The sequence below is a fragment of the Sapajus apella genome, unplaced genomic scaffold, assembly GCF_009761245.1.
Source record: "Sapajus apella isolate SASKATOON/1434 unplaced genomic scaffold, GSC_monkey_1.0 scaffold249, whole genome shotgun sequence".
NCBI lineage: Eukaryota > Metazoa > Chordata > Mammalia > Primates > Cebidae > Sapajus > Sapajus apella.
Window position 1 is genome coordinate 277,847 of NW_022437189.1, and position 25,277 is coordinate 303,123.

Here is a 25,277-nt window from a genome sequence, read left to right on the forward strand (position 1 = left end):
TTTTTTTTTTTTTTTTTTTTTTTTTTTTTTTTTTTTTTTTTTGAAACAAAGTCTTGCTCTGTCGCTCAAGCTAGAGTGCAGTGGCGCGATCTTAGCTCTCTGCAACCTTCACCTCCCATGTGAATGATTCTCATACCTCAGTCTCCCAAGTAGCTAGGATTACAGGCATGTGCCACCATGCCTGGCTAATTTTTGTATTTTTAGTGGAGACAGTACAGATGGAGTCTCACTTTGTTGGCCAGGCTGATCTCCAGCTCCTGGCATCGAGTAGTCCACCTGCCTTGGCCTGCCGAAGTGCTGGGATTACAAGTATGAGCCACCACGCCTGGCACCTTCTGTACCCTTTCACTTTGCCCTGGCAACCTGTTGCAAACACTGGAACCCTTTTATGTATATACCCATTTGCTTTATACCCTCACGTTTCTTCTAGCTTCCTTTATGTGCCATTAAAAGAGCTCATCACTGTAAGCTACAGAGGGTCCAAGGCCAGAAACTGAATGGGGCACAATTTCCTAGCATGTCAGGATTGGGTTATCTGGCCTTGAGCCACACCTACGCTTTATGGAGAACTAAAATGTTCATGGGCATCCAGGCTAGCAGATGGAGCTGGGATATGTAGTATGGGCCTTGTATATACAGGGAACCTGAACCTCCCTCCAAATATGGGACAGCCTTTGTCCTGCTCTAGGGAGCAGAGGCTGAAGGTGAGGGTCCAGCAGCTGCATAAGTACAAGGATCAGATAGTACCTTTTATATTGGCCCCTTGGTGTTTTATGAGGTTGTCTGCTTAATGGCTTTCTTGCTTTAGCAACATTCTTTGTGGTCACCAATTAACTGCTTAGTACTGTTTCCATCCCCATTTTATTTAAGAATGAACATGTAAAAACCTTTAAAATCAATGGAAACTAAGTTGACATCTCTGTTTTTTCTAAAAAATAAAAAAAGCCGATTGTCCTAAATTGTGTAGCTCATGGGAATATAGTGTAATGAGGAAAAAGAAAGCCTTTATTCACTCATCAAAAGAGATAATTCTAAAATACTTAATTTCAAAGAAAGTAGTTTAAACATCAGTCTTCTAAAGAATTTCTAACCGTTCCCCCCAAGTATACAATTTGCTACATTTTGTGTTTTTAATTTGCTCTGGATTGTTTGTGTCAATGAATTTGGTTTGATTACTTGGGAGAAATTTCAAGTAGAATTGTATACACATGGGGAAATTTGTTGGGATAATGAATTGGCTCACTTTTTGGTAAGGAAAGTATCATAGTTTAGTCACCTTTTCTGTGCTGAAAGTTTTTCAAGTAAATGAATGTTGTTTGCTTTCCTAGGGAAAATATGCATGGCATGTATCACTAATTTTAATGCAGCTGTATCATCCAACCAACTTGTTTAATGTTATGTAGCACGTTAGTCTCTGTCCCATTGCCTTCTCTGGAAACCAAAGGATAAATAAATGGTACTATACAACTAGAATAGGCCCTTTAGAAACAGATGTGTGGTACCATCAGGTATTGTATTCTTCACTTTACAAAAGCTGCCAATACTCCACATTTGCCAGGGTATTGTGGAGCAGTTTTATAACTTCTTACATGGGTACCATCTACCACAAATCATCAAGCAAAATTTACTTACCCCTTTGAAGAGCAAGTAAATAATGACAGCAACTTCAGATTTGAAGTTCCTATCCATAATTTGAATAGTTTGGGGTTGTGAACTCAGTATTCAAAATCCCAGGAAAACAGAAACAAGTAGGACAACCAGAAAGTGACCTCTGTTCTGGAGCAACACTATCACGTAGAACTGTGATGATAAAAACGTTCTGTATCTCCACTATTCAATGTGAAAGCCATTAAACACATGTGGCTATTGAGCACTTGAAATGTGGCTAGCATTACTAAGGAACTGAATTGTAATTATATGGAATAGATTTAAATTTAGAAGAGCCACATTTGACTAGTGGCTGCAGTGTTTAGACAGTACCATTCTAGAGAATCTGGGTGCATAGCCTGGCACATGATCTTTTTGGTTACTGTGTCTTCCTTTCCAAACCCTTCTAGCCTAAATCGTTCTGCAGAAAATACTCAGGATTTATATAGACCAGTGTCGGAATTTATAATCCCAGTAGTTTGCATTCTTTTTGAACAGGCAATAGAGTAACACTTGGTGCTTTATGGCTTTTGAACCAGACTCTACTCTGAGATTTGATGGTCCACCCACAGATCATTCACCTCCCTTTGTTGCCATGCCTCTGGCTCTGTTACAGGAATCTGTACAAATTGGCCCGCTCCATATGCACTATAGTAAGCTGGATTCATGTGATATTTATTCCTTCCTCCCCAGGTTTGCTCTTCGTTTTATACGGCCTGACCCTCGCAGCCGGGTCACTGACCCTGTTGGGGACATTGTTTCATTTATGCACTCTTTTGAAGAGAAATATGGGAGGGCACACCCTGTCTTCTACCAGGGAACGTACAGCCAGGTCAGTGCCACAACCATATAGATGCCAACTTACTGAAATGATTCTATCCTCAAAGGAAAGCATAGCCCAGCACTGATCATGTCCTTCTTTTACTCGAAAACCTTAATTAACTCTTCACTGCTCACAGGGGGTAATATAAAAAGACCAAACCTTTTAGCTGGCCCCTCTTTGATTCAGTGCGTCCTTCTTTTGAGGTATTTTCTATATAACTTATTTTACCATACCCTCAGTTGCAGCTGATCCATTCCCTGAACATATTTCATACTTGCCTACCTCTGTGCCTTTGCTTTTGCTGGTCCCTCTACATAGAATGCCTTCCTCACATTTTTGCTAATTGGAATCTTGCCAGTCCTTAAACTAGCTCATTCGCTCCTCATAATTCTCCACGGTTGTTGTGCCCTATCCTGCCCTATCTCACAATCTAGAATACCAGTCTTTCCTTTTCTTCTACCATAGCTTTTAAAAATTGATAGCAATTTCATATTCTTTCCTATATTATAGTTATTTATGTTCATGTCTAATCTTTGCTACCAAACTGTAAGCCCCTTGGAGGCAAAGCCTAAATCTTCTTTGATCTCACACAGAATTGAATAAGAACAAAGACCGTAGACTCAGGGTAGCATCAGCCTCAGCCTCAGCCACAGCCACATAGACCTTTAACTCAGACCTCACTATTCAGGGGAGGAAAAATTAGAGTTCTGTGGGTGTTAGGTATATCTCTAGTTTGCCAGAGAAATACATAGAATTAATACTACAATAATAGGGAAAACTATGGGAATGCTATGGGAATAGGCAAAAGAGGGTTCTATTATATAGCCTCCAGGATTCCTGAATCTATCTGGAGAAAGAGAAAAATGCTCACCCTTGCTTCCTGCTTTTGATTTTCCCACATCTGTTTTTTATCATAGTCTCCTAGGTGGCTGTTTCCACCCTACTCAGCAAGCACTGAGCACCTACTGTATGCCAGGCAGTGTCCTCAGTGTTAGAGATACAGAGATGAATGAGATGAGCACCTCCCATGTACCCTCTCTGCTATGACCCTGAGGATATACCATCCTTGGCTGTGTCAGCAGTCTTACAGTGTAATGTGCTCAGGAGCATGCACATGCGAAAGCATGCACAGAAGTCTTGGACGCCAGCCTTGTCTCTGAAAGTCTTTTACACTCTATACTCTTTAGAATGCCTTTGGGTCCTATAGTCCATCATTCCTACTCGATATATGGCCTGGGATCAGGGTTGTCTTTCCAGTTATTTTTTACTTAAAAGGATGTTATAACTGTGAAAAATTCTCACCTCCCTTTCATATGGTTAGATTCTCCTGTTTTTATCTTCCTTTAGACTGTGGGTGCAGCTGACTTTTCTGTGATTTGTTGGGAACCTGTATTTGTAAGCCTGTCTACTCTCATGTATCTGTTATAGTTTGAATCCTAACAACACTAAAACCTTTTCATTAAAGCTTGTTAGCATGGGGTTTCTATAGGGAGAACAATGCCAGGGGTGTGAAGGTAGGAGCTCAGGTATTTTTTGATTTCTCGCTCACCTTTCTTCCTTATTTTTCCTTTTGTTCCTAAATACATAGCTGTATCCATTAGGACCCTTAGCCTAAATATAAGCTCAAGGCACAGTCTTCATAATAATTAGTGATCTTCTATTTCTCACAGGCACTTAATGATGCCAAACGGGAGCTTCGCTTTCTTTTGGTTTATCTTCATGGAGATGATCACCAGGACTCTGATGAGTTTTGTCGGTAAGTGGATTGATTATTTCCTTCTCTTTTCTGACTCTTTCTGCTGACAGTTTGTAGTCAGCAAGTTGTTCTCATGTCCTTTTCCATACCTTTCCACAGCAACACACTCTGTGCACCTGAGGTTATTTCACTAATAAACACTAGGATGCTCTTCTGGGCATGCTCTACAAACAAACCTGAGGGATACAGGGGTAAGTTATGTTTCTTCTGCCTCATTGAGATTGTTGGAGTATCTTTGAAGTAGTCTGGAAAGACATGCCATGCCATTTATTACAAGGGTGTTCATTCTGTGGTAGATACAATGCTAGTTCCTGTTTTATATTGTGTCATTTAATCCTCTCAGCAGTCCTGAGCAATGTGTGGGGGGCTCATATTACCTTCACTTTATGATTTATACTTTCACTATATTACCTTAACTTTATGAAACGGGCTCAGAGAGTTTAAGCCACTGGCTGAAGATCACACAATCAGCAAGTTTTAATTTTTTGTGTTTTATTTAACTAAGTTATTTTTTTTCTGAGATGGAGTCTCGCTTTGTCTCCCATGCTGGAGTGCAGTGGCATGATCTCGGCTCACTGCAACCTCCACCTTCCCGATTTAAGCGATTCTCCTGCCTCAGCCTCCTGAGTAGCTGGAACTACAGGCGTGCGCTACCACGCCTGGCTAATTTTTTTGTATTTTTAGTAGAGATGGGGTTTCACCATGTGCTCAGGCTGGCCTTGAACTCCTGGACTCAAGTGATCAGCCCACCTCAGCCTCCCAAAATGCTGGGACTACAGGTGTGAGCCACCACGTCCTGCTCCGCCATAATTAACAAGTTTTAGAGTACAACCAGGTCTACCAGACTCTAAAGCCCATGCTTCACATGCAACATTGCCAAAGCCTGCCACATTCAGAGAAATACCCAGTCTTGGCTAGCAGCTTGCATTTAATCTTAATGGGCTTTTTACTGAAGAGATTATTCTCTTCATCGGCAATTTTAACAGAGCCCTTGCCCAATGAGTCAATTGTTTGAGTACCTTGAGTGCTGATACGGATTTGGAAAGTTCAGATCTTTGCTGACAATAACTCTTCTTCGGAGATAAGTATTTTTAGACGGTTAGTAAAAGATAAAAAAGCATCCAGTTAAGAAAAATGTAGAGGCCGGGCGCGGTGGCTCACGCCTGTAATCCTAGCACTTTGGGAGGCTGAGGTGGGTGGATCACCTGAGGTCAGGAGTTCAAGACCAGCCTGGCCATCATGGAGAAGCCCCATCTTTAAAAAAAAAAAAAAAAGAAAGAAAGAAAAATGTAGTCATTTTTGCAGCTACTTCTGTCCAGCAACCTTTGAGTATATATTAGCATGCCACATACTGTGCCATGTCTTGAGAACCAAAGATGTGGCAGATGTTGTCCCTGCATCCTGGAATCTGAATCTTAGGCCTGATTGTTTTTAAACATCTGAATACCTGCATGCATTTTGCCATTCTAATATGGCTTTGCGGGGGCGGAAGGGAGGTTTTGAATAGAAGGAAAATAAGAATTTTTTTTAATAGAAGTTTATAAAATCTCTTCTTTCACACCATAAAGGAAAACATAGGTAAAACTCTGTTATGGTAAAGTCTTGGTCATTTAGACACCACTTTTCTTTTTTTTTTTTTTTTGAGACCAAGTCTCACTCTGTTCCCCAGGCTGGCGTGCAGTGGCACGATCTTGGTTCACTGCAGCTTCAAATGATTCTCCTGCCTCAGCCTCCCGAGTAGGTGGGATTACAGGTGTGCACCACCACGCCTGGCTAATTTTTCTATTTTTAGTAGAGACAGGGTTTCACCATATTGGCCAGGCTGGTCTCAAACTCCTGACCTCAAGTGATCCAACTTCCTTGGCTTCCCAAAATACTGGGATTAAAGGTGTGAGCTACCATGCCCAGCCTCAGTTTTCTATTAATAAGCTCCTTTAGAACTGAAAAACTAACCTTTTTAAGGATAGAAAAAAGATACATTGGGAGAAAGGGTAAAGAAAGCATTAGGCAAGAGAAAAAAAAAGATGATGGTGGCATCCAGTAGCATCCAGCTGAGACTTGAAGCCTTGTGCCCTTTTAGGGCTTGAACCCTCGTACAGGGAAAACTGTGCCAGATTCTTTATAGATCTTTTTCCTACCATTAAGGAGACGTTGTCCTTGAACTCTGCACCCTTCCCTGGCATCATCACAACAACCACACCACCATAAGGAAAACCTGTCCTATTCTAGTGAAGGACCTAGGGACAGGCATGCAAATGGATAACAAAAACAAAAGATTACAAAACTGGGAGGAACTGGGCATGGTGGCACACTCTTGTAATCCAGCTACTCAGGAGGCTGAGGCGGGAGGATCACTGGGAGAAACTGGGCATGGTGGCACATTCTTGTAATCCAGCTAGTCAGGAGGCTGAGGTGGTAGTCACTAGACTGAGCAACATAGTGAGACCCTGGCTCCAAAAAAGAAAGAAAGAAACTAGGAGGGGGTAAAAGGGAGAAACTAAGTGATACCTCCCATCTTGCCCAACCAGGATTAAAACAGTTCTCTCTTACTCATTGTAGAAAGTCTAAGAATTGATCTTTTTCACCATCAAGTCCTGCCCTTGATCTCTTGGGTCTTTTTGTCAGTCTCACAGGCTTTACGAGAGAACACCTATCCATTCCTGGCCATGATTATGCTGAAGGACCGAAGGATGACTGTGGTGGGACGGCTAGAAGGCCTCATTCAACCTGATGACCTCATTAACCAACTGACATTTATCATGGATGCTAACCAGACTTACCTGGTGTCAGAACGCCTAGAAAGGTACAAGGGAGTTCCCTTCTGACTTCTCTGCATTGGGCCGCTATTAGCTTTTAGCTTTCCCCATTTAATGTCAAAATATTTACATACTTTGACCCAAATTACTCTATGTCAGAAAATTTGTTTTTAGAGATTTTCAAAATAAAGACAAGGGCTGGGTACAGTGGCTAACACCTGAAATCCTAGCACGTTAGGAGGCTGAGGCTGGAGGATTACGTGAACCCAGGAGTTCAAGACCATACTGGGCAGCAAAGTGAGACCCCATCTCTACAAAAAATAAAAAAATTAGCCAGGCATGGTGGTACATGCCTGTAGTCCCAGCTACTTGGGAGCCTGAGGCAGGAGGATTGCTTGAACCCAAGAGTTCAAGGCAACAATGAGCCCTGATTGTGCCTCTTCACTCCAGACTGGATGACAAAGCAGGTCCCTGTCTTTAAAAAATAATAATAAATGAATGAATAAACAAAATAAAGACAGGCCTCTATGCTCAAGAATGTACATTATGGCATTTAGAATAGCTGAATATAATATAAAGAACTTAAATGTTAAAAAAAAAAAAGTGGAATGATTATAACTCCTCTCCAATACATAAGTTATGTACATTAATCATAGGAAATCCTCAAACCACAAAAAAGTACAAGGAAGAAATGTAAAATTACTGATAATCCTACCACCACATTAACATTGTTATAGTTCTTTTTAATTTTATGCACAACACACACCCTATATACGTACAGTTTCTTTTTTGTAAAATTGGGATAATACTTTCTTACAGCCCTTCTTCATATAAGAATACATCACAAGGCCGGGCGCGGTGGCTCAAGCCTGTAATCCCAGCACTTTGGGAGGCCGAGGCGGGTGGATCACGAGGTCAAGAGATCGAGACCATCCTGGTCAACATGGTGAAACCCCGTCTCTACTAAAACTACAAAAAATTAGCTGGGCATGGTGGCGCGTGTCTGTAGTCCCAGCTACTCAGGAGGCTGAGGCAGGAGAATTGCCTGAACCCAGGAGGCGGAGGTTGCAGTGAGCCGAGATTGCGCCATTGCACTCCAGCCTGGGTAACAAGAGCAAAAACTCCGTCTCAAAAAAGAAAAAAAAAAAAAAAAAAAAAAAAAAGAATACATCACAGCCTTTTCCCTCGTCATTAAATATTATTCTGCCACATCTTTTTAATTACTGTATAACATTCTATTATTTAAATACATCATAATTTAACCAGGCCACTCTTGGATTTTTAGATTATTTTCAGTTTGTTGCTATTATAAATAGCATACATGGAGGTAATTTGTTTGCGATTTGTGATGGTTTCCTTAAATTAAAATTAAGGTTCCTGGAAGTGCAGTTTCTGGGTAAGATAATATAAATGTATTTTAAAGCTTTTGATTTGTAATGCCAATTTGCCCTCAAGAAATTTAGACAAACTTAAATTTTATGGGAAGCTTTTAATAAAATGAAATGCTTCATGTTATAACGTGAAATGGTTTAATAACGTGAAATGCTTCTTACAAGTTAGAAAAATGCATAATCAGGCCAAGCATGTTGGCTCACACCTGTAATCCCAGCACTTCAGGAGGCTGAGGTAGGAAGACCACTTGAACTCAGGAGTTTGAGGTCATCTTGGGCAACATGGTGAAACCCCATCTCTGCAAAAAATATAAAAATTAGCTAAGCGTGGTGGCACACACCTGTAAGCTAAGGTGGGACGATTGCTTTAGCCTAGGAGGTTGAGGCTGCAGTGAGTCATGATCACACAACTGCACTGTAGCCTGGGTGACGGAGCAATGCCCTGTTTCCAAAAAAAAGGAAAAATGCAAGATCAGAACCCTATAAATAAAGTGTTGTTTTAACTGCGTAAAAAAATGTATAGAAGAGGAAACATTCTGAGGTAACTGAAATGTTCAGTCTTGAAGTGGTGGTTATGTGGTTACATTTATCAAAATTCATTGAATTGTACATTTAAGATCTGTGCATTTCTCTGCATGTAAATTTTATCTTAATTTTTAAAGAAAGTATAAAAGCAAGAATGTTTTATCTGTTCAACTGTTTTGATTGGCTAAATATTTTGGCTAAGAGAAAACAAAAATTTGTTGGGGAGAAGATAGATATGCCAAATGTTACAGTGTTTTATCTTTGATTATTGAGTCTCTGAATAACTCTGAAAACTCTACATATTTCAGATCTGCTACAATCTGTATGGATATATATGTGTGTGTGTTGGTTTTATGAGAGCAGTACAAAAATGCAGTAACCCAAAATGGGGCTGATGTAAAATATGATGTTGATGATCCCTTCATAATAACAGTACTGTGTTACGTTTGTTAGAATTAGGGGAAAAGTTTTATTTTAAAAGCAGAGAGGAAAGCTTGCTGTCTACTTTTCTGCCAAATTAAACTGAGAAAAAAGGTGACTTACTCAGATTCTGCCATGCTCTGCTTCTTGAATCCCTTATGGCAGTGTGAAATAGTCATCTGCGAGAGAGATCCAAGATGGCTGATCACTAGCAGCTCAGGATTGTAGCTCCCAGTGAAAGCGCAGAGAACGAGAGGACGCCACACTTTCAGATCAATTTTTGTTGCTCACGCACCAGGAGATTCCCAGCAGAGGAGCCCCACAGGTCGCCAGTGCGACTCTTGTGGCCGGCAAGGCGGTTTTGCCACTGCCTTGGTGCAGCGGTTCTTGGTGCAGAGTCAGAAAAGCACCATCAATCATAATGCCGCTGTTTTGGCCGGCACAGTGGGTTGCTCAGATTTTAGCACTGGGAATCAACAAGTTGGACGTCCACTCAGAAACCCAATTATAAAGACCACAGATGGATAAATCTATAAAGAAAGGAAGAAACCAGCCTAAGAAGGCTGAGAATACCCAAAATCAGAACACCTCTCCCTCGACAGGGGATCACAGTTCCTCATCAGCAACGGAACAAGGCCTGATGGAGAAAGAGTGTGTTCCATTAACAGAAGTAGGCTTCAAAAGGTGGATGATAAGAAACTTCTGTGAATTAAAAGAACTTGTTCTAACCCAATGCAAAGAAACTAAGAACTTTGAAAAAAGGTTTGACGAAATGTTAACAAGAATACGCAATTTAGAGAGGAATATAAGTGAATTAATGGAGCTGAAAAACACAACACAAGAACTTCACGAACTATGCACAAGTTTTAACAGCCAAATCGATCAAGCAGAAGAAAAGATATCAGAGGTCGAAGACCAGCTTAATGAAATAAAATGAGAAGACAAGATTAGAGAAAAATGGATAAAAAGGAATGAGCAAAGTCTCCAAGAAATATGGGACTATGTGAAAAGACCTAATCTACATTTGATAGGTGTACCTGAATGTGACAAAGAGAATCAATCCAAGTTGGAATATACACTTCAGGATATTATTCAGGAAGACTTTCCCAACCTAGCAAGGCAGGACAATATTCAACTCCAGGTAATACAGAGAACACCACAAAGATATTCCTCAAGAAGACCAACCTCAAGGCACGTAATCGCCAGATTCACCAGGGTTGAAATGAAGGAGAAAATTCTGAGGGCAGCCAGAGAGAAAGGTCGGGTTACCCATAAAGGCAAGCCTATCAGACTCACAGCAGATCTCTCAGCAGAAACCCTACAAGCTAGAAGAGAGTGGGGGCCAATATTCAACATCCGTAAAGAAAAGAACTTTCAACCCAGAATTTTACATCCAGCCAAACTAAGCTTCAAAAACGAAGGAAAAATAAAATCTTTTGTGAACAAGCAAGCACTCAGAGATTTCATCACCACCAGGCCTGCTTTACAAGAGCTTCTGAAAGAACCACTACAAATAGAAAGGAACAACCAGTATCAGCCTTTCTAAAAAATACCAAAAAGTAAAGAGCATCAACATAATCAAGAATTTATATCAACTAATAGGCAAAACAGCCAGCTAACATTAAATGGCAGTATTAAACTCACATATATTATTATTAATTCTAAATTTAAATCGACTAAATCCCCCAATCCAAAGACACAGACAGGCAAAAAAAGGCAAGACCCATCGGTATGCTGCATCCAGACCTATCTCACATGCAAGGATACACAAAGACTCAAAACAAAGGGATGGAGAAAGATTTACCAGCCAAATGGAGAGCAAAAATAAATGCATAAATAAAAAGCAGGAGTTGCTTTAAAGCAACAAAGATCAAAAGAAGCAAAGAAGGATATTACATAATGATAAAAGGATCAATGCAACAAGAAGAGCTAAAGATCCTAAATATATACGCACCCAATACAGGAATACCCAGATATATAAGACTTATAAAGAGACATAGACTCCCACGCAATAATAGTGGGAGACTTCAACATCAATATTAGACAGATCAATGAGACAGAAAATTAACAAGGATATCCAGGATTTGAACTCAGATCCGGAACAAGTAAACTTAATTAACATTTATAGAACTCTCCACTTTAAATACACAAAATATACACTCTTAACAGTACCACATCACATCTATCTACAGGTTTCAATGAAATATTGGTTGCTGCTTGTTGGTTATTTTCTTCCCTCATTTTTTTTTTCATGTCTCTATTATTAAGCACAATTATAGGCATACCCATTTTTAGACTGCATTCTAGCCCGGGCAATAAAGCAACACCCCAGTTCTCTCTCCCTCTTCCTCTTTCTCTTTCTTCCTCTCCTTCATTCTTTTTTTTTCTTTCTTATAGTCATCTGCTAAGAATATCAACATTTTTACACACACACACACACACACAGAGAGAGAGAGAGAGAGAGAGAGAGAGAGAGAGAGAGAATTTCAATATAAGAAAACAGAACTTTGTGAGAGTGCTGTTTTTCTTTTCTTGCTTTCAATCTGTTCACAGGGAAGAAAGAAACCAGACCCAGGTGCTGAGACAACAGCAGGATGAGGCCTACCTGGCTTCTCTCAGGGCCGACCAGGAAAAAGAAAGAAAGAAACGGGAGGAGCGGGAGCGTAAGCGGCGGAAGGAGGAAGAGGTGCAACAGCAAAAATTGGCAGAGGAGAGACGGCGGCAGGTAATGGACCTGTGGCTTTGTTCCCTGTGGTTCCCAAACTGCCAAGACTATGCCGTCTTGGTCTTAAGTGTGAAAGGAAAGCATTATAGCCACCTTAGACTAAGAAAAAAAAGAAAAAACTAGAACATGTTGGGATTATGGGTTATTTAAATTTTTCATACAATTTAAATATTCATTCTTTTTTTAAATAAAAAATTTAAAAAAGAGACAGGCTTTGCCATATTGGCCAGGCTGCTCTCGAACTCCTGACCTCACATGATATGCCTGTCTCGGCCTCCCAGAGTACTAGGACTACAGGCGTGAGCCACCATGCCTGGCCCTAAATACTCATTCTTAATACCAGTACTACGGCCGGGCACGGTGGCTCAAGCCTGTAATCCCAGCACTTTGGGAGGCCGAGGCGGGTGGATCACGAGGTCAAGAGATCAAGACCATCCTGGTCAACATGGTGAAACCCCGTCTCTACTAAAAATACAAAACATTAGCTGGGCATGGTGGCGCGTGCCTGTAATCCCAGCTACTCAGGAGGTTGAGGCAGGAGAATTGCCTGAACCCAGGAGGCGGAGGTTGCGGTGAGCCGAGATCGCGCCATTGCACTCCAGCCTGGGTAACAAGAGTGAAACTCCGTCTCAAAAAAAAAAATAAAAATAAAAATACCAGTACTAGCTAATTTGGCGTTTTACTCGTTATCTTTTTATTTTTGTTTTGTTGTTTTTGTTCCCTAGCAATCAGACTGAGACATACATTATCTTGTTTAATTATGTATTACCACTTACCTATAACCAATGTCTTTTAACCATTTCCTTTTTCTTTCTTTTTTTTTTGAGACAGTTTTGCTCTTGTTGCCCATGCTAGAGTGCAGTGGCACGGTCTCGACTCACCGCAACCTCTGCCTCTGAGGTTCAGGCGATTCTCCTGCCTCAGCCTCCCGAGTAGCTGAGATTACAGGCATGCGCCACCACACTCAACTAATTTTGTATTTTTTAGTAGAGACGGGGTTTCTCCATGTAAGTCAGACTGGTCTCAAACTCCTGACCTCGGGTGATTCACCTGTCTCGGCCTCCCAAAGTGCTGTGATTAAGACATGAGCCACAGGGCCAGGCCTTTTTGGGATTTTTTTTTTTTTTTTTTGTCCTTCTTTATTTATTTTTTTATTTGACTCAGGATATTATGTGATGCTATGTTTTTTTTTTTTTTTTTCTTTTAAGAGATGGGTCTCACTGTGTTGTCCAGGCTGGAGTGCAGTGGCTATTCACTAATGCAATCATAGCATACTACACCCTCAAAACTCCTGGGCCCAAGCAGTTCTGCTGTGGCCTCTCAAGTAGCTGGAACTATAGGCACACACCACGGCACCCTGCTCCCTTTTCCTTTTTTCTCAAATAGTTAAATACCAAGACATAGTCAATAAATCATACATGAGATGCAATAATACTTTGAATTTATGTTGTTTTTGACTGTTCCCAAGGGGTTTTTCTTAGAACACTTAGTCATTAATTTTTCTTCTGACTACATAATAAAGCTACATGGTCATTGTATTTATTTCTTGAGCCATACCCTAACCTTTGCTTTGTGTCTCTGCAGAATTTACAAGAGGAAAAGGAAAGGAAGTTGGAATGCCTGCCCCCTGAACCTTCCCCTGATGACCCTGAAAGTGTCAAGATCATCTTCAAATTACCCAATGATTCTCGAGTAGAGAGACGATTCCACTTTTCACAGTCTCTAACAGTAAGGACCACCTAAATTCTGTGAAGTGTGTATGTAGCATCTGGGCTATAGATTTGGAGCTTTTACTGACTCTTGAGAGTGGTGTTGGAGTATCTGCTACTCTGATGAACAAGGAACGGAGAAAGAGAGAGAGAGAGAGAGATAGGTATGCCATCAGTGGATACCAGGAAGAGTACAGTAGACTGCTGTAGGCCGCTTCAGTTCTGGCTTCCATCTCAAAGCACTTTTTAAGTTTTTGTTTAATCATGTTTGGGCTCTGCTAAGAAAAAAAAAAAGATACCTTACATAAAAGTCCCACAAGAGACTTACTTGTTTGAAGATGGGAGGCTCTTCCTTCTCTCCTCTTGCACTGGCTTCAGAATCCCACCAGAACCCCTGCTCTGTAGAAAAAGCTCTGTCTCCAGTGACCTCAAAGCACTGGGATGACATATCTGAATATAAGTGCACTTGCAGTTTGGATGCAGTGTCTCTCCCTTTCTACTAACTTAGCCAAAAGAAGCCCAATTTTCTGAGGCCACTTTGTATATGTGATAGTCATGTAATAGTGTTTGTCATTTCCACATGGAAGTCATTAAAAGCAGAAACCCAGAGTCTCATAGCATGAGGATCAAATTTTCATTGTTCCAGGGTTACTAGATGTTTCCTTGGTCAATTTACTTAATTTCTAAGCCTCAATTTCTTTATCTGTACAATGGGTTTAATAATAGGCACTCCCTATTAGTATTGTTGTTAAGATTAAATTATCAACATTGTGCCTAGCTCCTAGGCACAATGGATTCTGCGGTTTCCCTGATCACTCAGAATAATCAAAGGTAAACCTCATAATTAAAAGAGGATGCACTATAGTCAGGTGAGGCTGGGTAGTACATTCATTGCTTCTGCTTGTTTAACTGGTGAACACTGGGCAAGTTACAAAACTTTCACAGGGCCTCAGATTTCCCATTAGTGAATTGGAACTATAATCTGCCCTCTAAGAAGTTTAAACTGAAGATAGGTATGTCATACACTGAGCTAGATACTCTAGGGTTCATTTAGATGAGTGAGACATGGTTTTGGAATTCGTGGAGTTTATTGGCCAGTACAGAATGTAAGACTCAGAGAACTAATACAGAATTAAAGTTACAAGGCATTCTGGTGAGAGAGAAGCAGCTATCTTCCTTGTTTTGTTTCTCTCTCGCTTATGCATTTATTTATTTATATTGGGGGAAGTGCTCATGCCTCTTAACTTTGTTTGTTTTGAGACAGAGTTTTGTCTTGTCACCCTGTCTGGAGTGCAGTGGCACTATCTGGGCTCACTGAAACCTCTGCCTCCTGGGTTCAAGCGATTCTTCTGCCTCAGCCTCCCAAGTAACTGGGTTTACAGGTGCCCACCACCATGCCTGGCTAATTTTTTTAATTTTTTAGTAGAGATGAGGTTTCACCATGTTGGTCAGGCTGGTCTAGAACTCATGACCTCAGGTGATTCTTCTTCCTCAGCTTCCCAGAGTGCTGGGATTATAGGCGTGAGCCACTGTACCCAACCCCATGCCTCTAACTTTGGATTTTTAAATTGAGATAACATGGATGTGCCTCACACAGTACTCACCACGTAGTAGTAGGTGGTTAGAGTTAATTTCCTTCCCCTGGTTTTCTCTGTTTCCTAACTATGGGTTTATATATATATTTTAGCTTTCATGTTCTCTAGTAATTTTACTATTGTATACACAAGCTACGTTGAGTTTCTACCCCAAAAATTCTGATACATAAAACTATTATTTGAAAAACCTAACCAAAATTTATTCTCCTCAGAGTTTTGGAGGAAAAAATCTGTTGGAATTGTGGAACAGAATAGGCTTGTGGCCAAAAGGGAACCAACCATTCATTAAGTATTTGACCCTTAAAGAATTTTAGATGGTTCCTATTAAAAAAAGAATATTATGACCACCTGAGATTAGTCTAAGAGAAAGGCTTGGTCATAAATGGGGCTTAGAGATGGAAAGAAATGTAGAGAAATAGTACCCTGGTAGTGCTGGCCTGTAATTTAGCATTCACAGATGGCCTGGCACAGTGGCTCACACCTATAATCCCAGTACTTTGGGAGGCCGAGGTGGGCGGATCACCTGAGGTTGGAAGTTCAAGAGCAGCCTGGCCAACATGGTGAAACCCCACCTCCACTAAAAATACAAAAATTAGCTGGGCGTGGTGGCGCACACCTGTAATCCCAGCTACTCGGGAGACTGAGGCAGGAGAATCACTTGAACCCAGGAGACAGAGGTTGCAGTGAACAGAGATCGTGCCATTGCACTCCAGCCTGGGCAACAAGAGCGAAATTCCATCTCAAAAAAAAAGACCTTGTGTCATCTTTCTGTGAACTTGGTCCTTCGTAAATAATCTTGAGGAGTGACAGATTTGTGGGCAATGCTTGGCTCTGGAGAGTAGTGAAATGTTAAGATAAAAGGCATACACTACAGAAAAATCTCCAGGTCCCATGAGTGGTTAGAAAAGAGGCAGCTGACTGCTTAAATGAATGTATAGGAGATCCAAAGCCCAGAACTAATTTTTCTGTCCATTACAAACCAAAAGGGACCTCTGGTAGTAATGTAATCTGCTTCCCGATGGTTATCAACCCTTTGTCGTTGGTAAATAAAAAATGCTGGCTGGGTGCAGTGGTTCATGCCTGTAATACCAGCACTTTGGAATGCCAAGGCAGGCAGATCACTTAAGGCCAGGAGTTCGAAACCAACCTGGCCAACATTGTGAAACCACATCTCTACTAACAAAAATTAGCTGGATGTGGTGACGCGCACCTGTGGTGCAGCTACTCCAGAAGTCTGAGACATGAGAATGGCTTGACCCTGTAAGACAGAGGTTGCAGTGCAGATCTTGCTACTGCATTCCAACCTGGTCAACAGAGTGAGACTCCATCTCAAAAAAAAAAAAAAAAAAAGCCAAGTTTGTACCAGTGTTAGGTATTCTCAAGAAGTGATTAAAAAGGAATCAGAAAGTAATTTTTTGGCCAGGCACAATGGCTCACGTCTGTAATCCCAGCACTTTGGGAAGCCAAGGTAGTCGTGAATCACCTGAGGTCAGAAGTTTGAGACCAGCCTGATGAAACTGTGTCTCTACAAGAAAATACAAAAATAAGCCGGGCATGGTGGTGTGCACCTGTAATCCCAGCTACTAGGGAGGCTGAGGTAGGAAAATCGGTTGAACCCGGGAGGCATAGGTTGCAATGAGCCGAGATCATGCCACTGCACTCCAACCTGGGCAACAGAGCACGATTCTGTCTTTAAAAAAAAAAGTATTTTTTTTCACTCTTAAATAAAACCCATATAGTTTCATACCAGGAATAGTTGGTGTTAGTCTAATTGATGCATCTTGAGAAAAGAAAGAGTGAACATTAATGGAAATTGCAAAAAGAGAAGGAAACTGAAAATGAGTGAGGTTGATAGACTAAAATATGAGAAGTTTATAAAATCATGAATGGATTAGATGAGAGGAACATGGATTTACTATTTAAACTCTGGAATTATAGCCCTTTAAAAATCTCTAAAGAGGGCAACATGGCAAGACTGTCTCTACAAAAAATTTAAAAAAATAACCAGGTATTCTGGCCGGGCGCGGTGGCTCACGCCTATAATCCCAGCACTTTGGGAGGCCGAGGCGGGTGGATCACGAGGTCAAGAGATCGAGACCATCCTGGTCAACACGGTGAAACCCCGTCTCTACTAAAGCTACAAAAAATTAGCTGGGCATGGTGGCGCGTGCCTGTAATCCCAGCTACTCAGGAGGCTGAGGCAGGAGAATTGCCTGAACCCAGGAGGCGGAGATTGCGGTGAGCCGAGATCGTGCCATTGCACTCCAGCCTGGATAACAAGAGCGAAACTCTGTCTAAAAAAAATAAAAAATAAAAATAACCAGGTATGGTGTTGTACACATGTGATCCCACTTTCTTGGGAAGCTGAGGCAAGAGGATTGCTTGAACCTGGGAGGTCGAGGAGCTGCAGTGAGTCGTGTGTTTCCACCACTGCACTCCAGCCTGGGCGACACAGCGAGACCTGCCTCAAAAAAAAAAAAAAATTCCCTAATGAGGTAAGTTTAAGAAATAAAGGAAGGACTGCTTCACACAGAGGGGTATAAAACCCAGAGAATTCATCGTTCTGAGAGGTGTAACAAAAAGCAAATAGGAATAGATTCCTCCCAAAAACGAAAAATAACTTGAATGGCATGTTCTCATCTTTGGGGTTGATCTGAAAAAGGTTGGCAGAATTGTTAGAAGTAGAATGCTAGATGGAGATGGCCACAGAGCAGAGACAGGGAAAGACGACAGTGGCCTGTTCCACAGGCATTTCACACACTTAGCATCGTGGACTCTCCTGATACTGCCTCCTTCTCAGTAAGGATTTTATCTGTGGCTTTCAGAGTCAGAGCAGGGCGAGGAGAGCATTCCCACAGAGATGAGATTCATATCAGTTGTCAGATCTTGATCATGTGAAACAGTGTCCACACATGGGGGCATGTGCAGGAAAGCCAGAGCCCAACTGGCCCAAGGTGGGATGTGAAAGCCAGAATGGGGTAAGGAGTCTGTGTATAAGAAGGTAGGGTTTTATGTGGGGAGGGGAATGATTTTTATATGTATATTTTTTTTGTAGATGCAGATGCAGATTCGGGGACACACAGATACATGTACACATGCTCTCTTGCTCTGTCCATAGAGAATGCCTAGGAGCAGCAACTCCTCAATAGCAGAAGAACCAGGACTCCTTGGAGAAATGGCTGATTCTGGGGCTGAGGGAGGGAAAATAAAAGGTCAGACCAGGCACAGTGACTTGCACCTGTAATCCCTTCACTTTGGGAAGCCAAGGCAGGAAGACCCTGTGAGCCCAGCAGTTAGAGACGAGCGTGGGCAGCATAGGGAAATGCTGCACCCACCCCCCAACCCCACCTCGTCTCTACAAAATACACAAAAAGAACCTGGAACACTTTGTGCCAGAAAGCAAGGAATTGTTCAGAGAATGATGGGGACATGTCAGAAAGGCACAGAAGCCTGGCACATTCAGGCTGACTCCATCTGGCACAGTTTGAACATTAAATAACGATAGTAACATTATAACCTATTGAGTAAATAGGAAATCACGAATGTATGTTGATTTAAATAGATACATTTGAAAGTTTGAAGAACAGACCAGCTTCATAGTTCCAAAGTACCTCCCCACAAAATACTCACCAGTTACAAAGCGGAAACTAACTTACAGTGAAAAGACCTGGCAGATACCACCATAGACAAGTGACCAAAGTGAACATCATAGGTAATGGAACAAATTGAAACTGTGCTCCTGAATAGGATGTATTGAGTAGAATGCAGCAGCATTTATCTAATATTCCTGCCAAAGACACACAACCAGAGTCTAATTGTGAGTAAACACCAGAGAAATACATTGAAAGACATTGCAGAATAACCAACTGGCAATGTTTTAACATTTCAGGGTCATGAAAATCAAGGAAAGACTGAGGATTTGTTCCACACTTAAGAGATTCAACAGATCAGTGCAACACATTTATTGATTGTATTTTTTTTGTCTGTAGGTTATTGGGGTACAGGTGGTGTTTGGTTACATGAGTAAGTTCTTAGTGGTGATTTATGAGATTTTGGTGCACCCATCACTCAGGTAGTATGCATTGCACCCTATTTATAGTCTTTTATCCTTCACTCCCTCCCACTCTTCCCCTCAAAGTCCATTGTATCATTCTTATGCCTTTGCGTTCTCATAGCTTAGCTCCCACATATCAGTGAGAACATACGATGGTTGATTTTCCATTCCTAGTTACTTCACTGAGAATAAGTCTCCAATCTCATCCAGGTCACTGCAAGTGCCGTTAATTCATTCCTTTTTATGGCTAAGAAGTATTCCATCATATATTTATATATATATATATACACACACACACCACAGTTTCTTTATATACACATTGTTTGATGGGCTTAAAACTGGATCCTTTTGCTATTATATAAAAGATAATTGGCAAAACTTTGGGGCCTACATAGTAAGATAATGTATTACAGAAATAACGTGTGAGTTACATTTCCTGACTTTGAGAGTAAAGTTGTGCTTATACAGAAGATTGTCCTGTGATTCTGTGATCATCTCAGAATACTTGAGGACATGTGTCTTACAGTTGGCACTTTACTCGCAACTGATTTAAAGAAAAACTTTTCTGTAACTTTGTGATTATTTCTAAGTTTTGTACCATTTTATTAGACACGTCAAAGAAGAAACAGATTAATTCAGAGTAGGACTAGTGTTGGGCTTGTGTAATTAATAGGAAATGAAAAGATCTAGAATTACAATGTAATGTGATTCTTTCATATAGAGTCATCCTGGGGAGAATTGGGGGATATTTGACTTCATAGTTTGTGTGTGTGTGTGTGTGTGTGTGTGTGTGTGTGTGTGTGTGTCTTTCATATAGAGTTATTCTGGGGAGAATTGGGGAATATTTGACTTCATAGTGTGTGTGTGTGTGTGTGTGTGTGTGTGTGTGTGTGTGTGTGTGTGTGTGTTTCATCCTGGGTAGAGTTGGGGGATATATGACTTCATAGGGGTGTATGGGTGTGTGTGTGTTTTTTTCTCACCACCATTCTTTTTTCTGTGTGACCTTTCTGCAGGTAATCCATGACTTCTTATTTTCCTTGAAGGAAAGCCCTGAAAAGTTTCAGATTGAAGCCAATTTTCCCAGGCGAGTGCTGCCCTGCATCCCTTCAGAGGAGTGGCCCAATCCCCCTACGCTACAGGAGGCCGGACTCAGCCACACAGAAGTTCTTTTTGTTCAGGACCTAACTGACGAATGACATTTTTTCTTCTTCTCCCCTCCTACCCCAGTCCCTAAAAGATATGGGGAAAAAAGAAAAAAAACAGCAACAACAAAACAGAAAAAAAACAAACAGAAAAAAAAGAGAGAGAAATTCCTATTATTATTATAATACAATATTTTTTTTTAAAAAACTGCTGCATCCTTAGGAAGGATCAGAAACCATGCTGCCCACAAGAGTCACAACCTGTGTGTGCGCGCGCAAGGTTAACAATGAAAGTGCCCACTCAGCAAGTCCACCCTTCCTATGGCCTCTGCACACGCATCTTCCAGCAAACAGACTCTCTTCACCTTCAACCCATCCATTGTCCCATCTGGGAAGGGGACATTCCCACTAGTTCTCATTCATTCTTGCTTTTATGGAAAATAAAAGTGAAAAATCTCCATCAACCAGCTACTTGCAGCATCTCCTGAGGACTTGCTTCTCCTACCTCTGGGGAAGAGAGGGAAGAGAAAGCACAGAGCAGAGAAGCAGAGATGTTCCTTGAACTGCCCGTAATTTTTCAATAGCTTTGTTTCTGTTTTGTAATGACCAAAGGAATGAGGCTGACATAGGTGTATTTTTTTTTCTCTATTTGATAAAGAGCCAATTCTTTAAACCCATGAGTTTATGCCCCAGGCTCCTTTAGCCCACAATAGTGTAATAAAAGTGCCCCGGGCTGGTTTGTGCTTATTTCTGCCATTGTCCCTCTCATGTTCCCAGAGAGGTAATTCTTTTTGGTCCAACTCTTGCTGTCCTTTCTTACCACCTGTGCATCCCACTTGGAGCAGTGGGAGGAAATCTGGGTTTGTGGCCCCATAGTGGCTTTTTGTAAAGATACACACAACTGCAGCTTTTCCTTGGAGTCTGTACCAGGTGGTGGTTATGGGATCTAAACCAAAGGATAGCAGCTCTTCATTCCTCTTCAGACGTGCATGCTGCTCCTCCCAGCCCTGGGCTTTCCTGAATTGCCAAGCCTGGTGCCTTTCCAAAGGACTAGCAGGGCCTGTGGTGGAGCCAGCAGAACCACCGGAGAGTACCCTGCCTGTCTCAGTGGAAGTGTATTACTGTTTTAAGGATAGAAAGAACCAGAGGCCTTGAAGGGAGCCAAGACAGAACTCCCAGCCTGTGTAAACTATTGGAAGGCACATTTTCGTTTCTGATGCAGCCACCTTCTGGAGGCAGCTTTTATCCTTTCTCTCTATTGCTGTGTTGAAGTAATAGGGTTTTTTTTTAACCTCTGGATGTCTCGTCTGTGGTTGAGTTTATGGTAATGGGTACATGGGTCAAGCCATGTATTAACAGATGCCGTTGTGCTCTGACAAGTATTCCAAAGTGTTCTGTAGCTAGACTGGCGCAGGCTCGTTGTACCACTGCAACTGACTGACATTACCGTAGTTCCTGGCATGCTGTGAGGATGGGGGTTCAGATCAACAGAAAGTGTAACTTGTTAGAGTTGTAGTCTCCAAAGGCTTTCTCTCTTGCTTAACTAAAACCTGAGGACCACTGTTTTTGGTAGCAGTTCTATGGTTACTATCCTCTGCAGTCCTTAGTTGTTGGGGTAAAGCCCATGTGGCAGAGTAAGGGACCCCACAAAAATTAACCTGGAGAGCCTGAGAAATTTTCAGTGGCCTTGGCACAGCTGTCTAGAACACCATCTCTAGGAAAATTTAGTTCTGTCCCTGGCTCTCTGTTCTTTCTTTTCTGCTGTCCCAAGGCCACATAAACGGGAATTACCATCTGACTTGTCAATAAAACATATCTGCAGTGAACAGCAGGATAACCCATGTTTTCCATCTAAGGCTGACTTTATGTGAAATCTGCTTCCTGCTGACAACCATGCAGAGGAATTTTTCCACTTAACTCAGAGCCTCCCTCCCTGTCTGGAATTCACAGCTGTTCCCTGGTAGCACACAGGAGAGTATTAAGGTCATTTGTGAGGCTAGGTACACTCTATAGGTATCTCGTCCACACCTCTGCGGAAGTTAGGACTTTTTTTCCATGATAATTCAGTCTCATCTTACTCCACAATGTGCACTTTATGCCTCTTGCCTTTTGAGAACAGTTGTTCAGTGAAGGAAGTCAGCTGCCCCAATGTTAAGAAGGGTCTCCCTTTATGTGAGTGCAACTGTTGGGGTGGCCTACCCATTTACCTTAGGTTTCAAGAGGCTTCACTGGAAGGACATGCCCCTGTCTAGTCCCATGTGAAACAGTTCTGCTTTACTGAGACCCTAGGCCTGTCTCCTTGGTGACCCTAGTGCTCCTGCGTAGGTGCCATTTTCTTTCCTCCTGAGTCAGATACGGGCTGCACATTTTGTCAATGCCAGTACAATCTGTGTCACTCCCAAGGACTTTTGGAAGTTTGATGGGACCTGCGAAGGAGAAAACACTCAGAAGCCGGCGATCTGCACGCATTTGCTCTTGTTTCCACATCACTTCTGGGATATTTCAGCTGTTGTTTCCAAAGGGCAAGTCAACTAAAAACACTTGTTTCGAGTTTTGTTCTGCACTCCCAAGATGCAGCTGAATAACCATGGAAGTGACCAAGCAAAGACACCTGACTGGAGTCAGTTGAATATTTGTACCCTCAGTGGGCCCCTTCTGGTCTTTTCTTCCACTTCTGCAGAATTTCCTGCAGCAAATATTAATTTCTCCTTGCTTGTCTCCACCATTATATTTGAGTAAGAGATGGCCAGAGGGTAATACTTATCTCTTTGAAAAACTAAGCTAAAAAGAACCTAGAACCTTAAACTGAGCATTTGTGAAAATTGCTAATGGTGCCAAGGCCAAGCAGAGTTTCAGAAAATGAGAAGGAGTGATAACCCCCAGAATGCAAAATCAGGGGCATCATCATCTGGTGCTCCACTCTACAACTGGTTTTTCAGGACTTGTGAGGAACGCAGCAACAGAAATCCATCCACAAAGGATGCAGTGCCCCAACTTGTACTGCACCAGAATAGTTATGTGATAATTTACTGAAGAAATCTAGTGTACTTCAAATTTTTTTCATAAAAGTTTACATTGTATTGTAGGTTAACATTAAATGTTTTATAACAAAAATTTCATAACAGGCTGTGGGTCTTTCTGTGTAGGACAGATGCGGTAGATAATTTTCTGCGTGTGAAGGAGAGGTTGAAAACCACCGGAAGGGAACAGCATGGCATGGCGTTGCCAAGAAGGAAGGGAGAATCAGAAGGACGGAGTTAGGTCTTCTCTGTTGTATCCCTGTGGAAAAATAGCAACTTAGTATGATGGAGGGAGAAAGCAGACAGGGACAAAGCAGAAATTTGGGCTGTCTGGTTTGTCAGCTCTGTAACCTCAGGCAAATTCTGTAGCTTCCCTGAACTTGAATTTCCCCAACTATAAATGAAGATAATGCCATCCACTGCAGGTTTATAGATTAAATCAAATGTATATGAAGCTCCTGATATGTAGATGTCATTAAGTGTTTGTTCCCCTTCTACTGAAGTGTCTTTTAAGAATATTTTCTTGCAAGAATAACTTTTCTTTCTTTTTTTTTTGACAAAGTCTTGCCCTGTCATCCAGGCTAGAGTGCAGTGGCATGATCTTGGCTCACTGCAACCTCCACCTCCCAGGTTCAAGTGATTCTCTTGCCTTCAGCCTCCCAAGTAGCTGGGACTACAGGTACATGCCACCACACCCGGCTAATTCTTGTATTTTTAGTAGAGATGGGGTTTCACCATGTTGGCCAGGAGGATCTTGAAATCCTGACTTTAGGTGATCCACCCACCTCGGCCTTCCAAAGTGCTGCGATTACAGGCGTTAGCCACCGCGCCTGGCCAATAACTTTTATTTTCTTTTTTGTTTTTGTTGTTGTTTGTTTTTTGGGTTTTTTTTGGAGACAGAGTCTTGCTCTGTCTCCAGGCATCAGGCTGGAGTGCAGTGGTGCGATCTCAGCTCACTGCAACCTCTGCCTCCCAGGTTCAAGCAATTCTCCTGCCTCAGCCTCCCAAGTAGCTGGGACTACGGATGCAAGCCACCACACCCAGCTAATTTTTGTATTTTAGTAAAGACTGGGTTTCACCATGTTGGCCAGGATGGTCTTGATCTTGTGACCTCGTGATCTGCCCGCCTCGGCCTCCCGAAGTGTTGGGATTACAGGCGTGAGCCACCGCGCTCCGCCAACACTTGGTTTTAAGTTCTGGCTCTGGCCATGAATGGCCAAGTGACTGGTTTTAACTCCATAGACCTACATTTCATCTGTAAAATAGAGTTGATTGTGGCATTGCTGTGAAGATGAAATGAATTGCTGTTGCAGAATGCCTGGCACATACTAGGTGTTTGGAATACCTCCTGTTGCTGTTTTCAAAACAGATGTAGCTTACTACTGAAGAATTACCCTAGATGTGGCTAAGTGCCTGGCATTTTTTCCTTTGTACTTCTTTCTGATGTGGCAGGCAGAGCTCCATGTGTACTTCTACCCTGATGTAGCCTCGGGCCCCCAGGGTCCCTCATACGTGTGAGCTCAGCCACTGCTCTGCTGAGCCCCTCCCTGTCTTCCTCTGCCCTTTCCTGTCTGTCCGTCCTCGCTAACAAAATGATGCCCCAAAACTCCCAGGTTTCTCCCCCTTTAACTGAAATCTGGTTTTCCCTTGAAGATGCCACTTCAAAAAACCCTTCAGCAGAAGCAAAAAAGAAAAGAGGAAAAACAAACAAACG

General features: G+C 41.9%; 1 protein-coding gene and 1 long non-coding RNA gene across 6 annotated transcripts in view; one reads left to right on the top strand and one right to left on the bottom strand.

The window, feature by feature from the left end:
- Positions 1–23,662, top strand: part of FAF2 (Fas associated factor family member 2) — a 64,341-nt gene extending 40,679 nt beyond the window's left edge. For 4 of the 5 annotated variants that reach the window (XM_032271806.1, XM_032271809.1, XM_032271807.1 and 1 more), the window contains 7 exons: positions 2,341–2,479; positions 4,141–4,226; positions 4,326–4,417; positions 6,852–7,029; positions 11,872–12,043; positions 13,628–13,771; positions 20,415–23,662. In XM_032271806.1, coding sequence (XP_032127697.1) covers positions 2,341–2,479; positions 4,141–4,226; positions 4,326–4,417; positions 6,852–7,029; positions 11,872–12,043; positions 13,628–13,771; positions 20,415–20,597 — 994 coding nt within the window. In that variant the 3' untranslated portion in view covers positions 20,598–23,662. Of the gene's footprint in view, positions 1–2,340; positions 2,480–4,140; positions 4,227–4,325; positions 4,418–6,851; positions 7,030–11,871; positions 12,044–13,627; positions 13,772–19,336; positions 19,439–20,414 lie in introns of those variants that run through there. The other variant, XM_032271808.1, reaches the window with a different exon arrangement.
- LOC116545173 lies at positions 13,245–24,212 on the bottom strand. The gene is made up of 2 exons (XR_004266219.1): positions 24,181–24,212; positions 13,245–13,324 (listed from the first exon to the last, which is right to left on the bottom strand). It is a non-coding gene; the product is annotated as an uncharacterized LOC116545173 (long non-coding RNA).
- Positions 24,213–25,277: the final 1,065 nt, after the last annotated feature.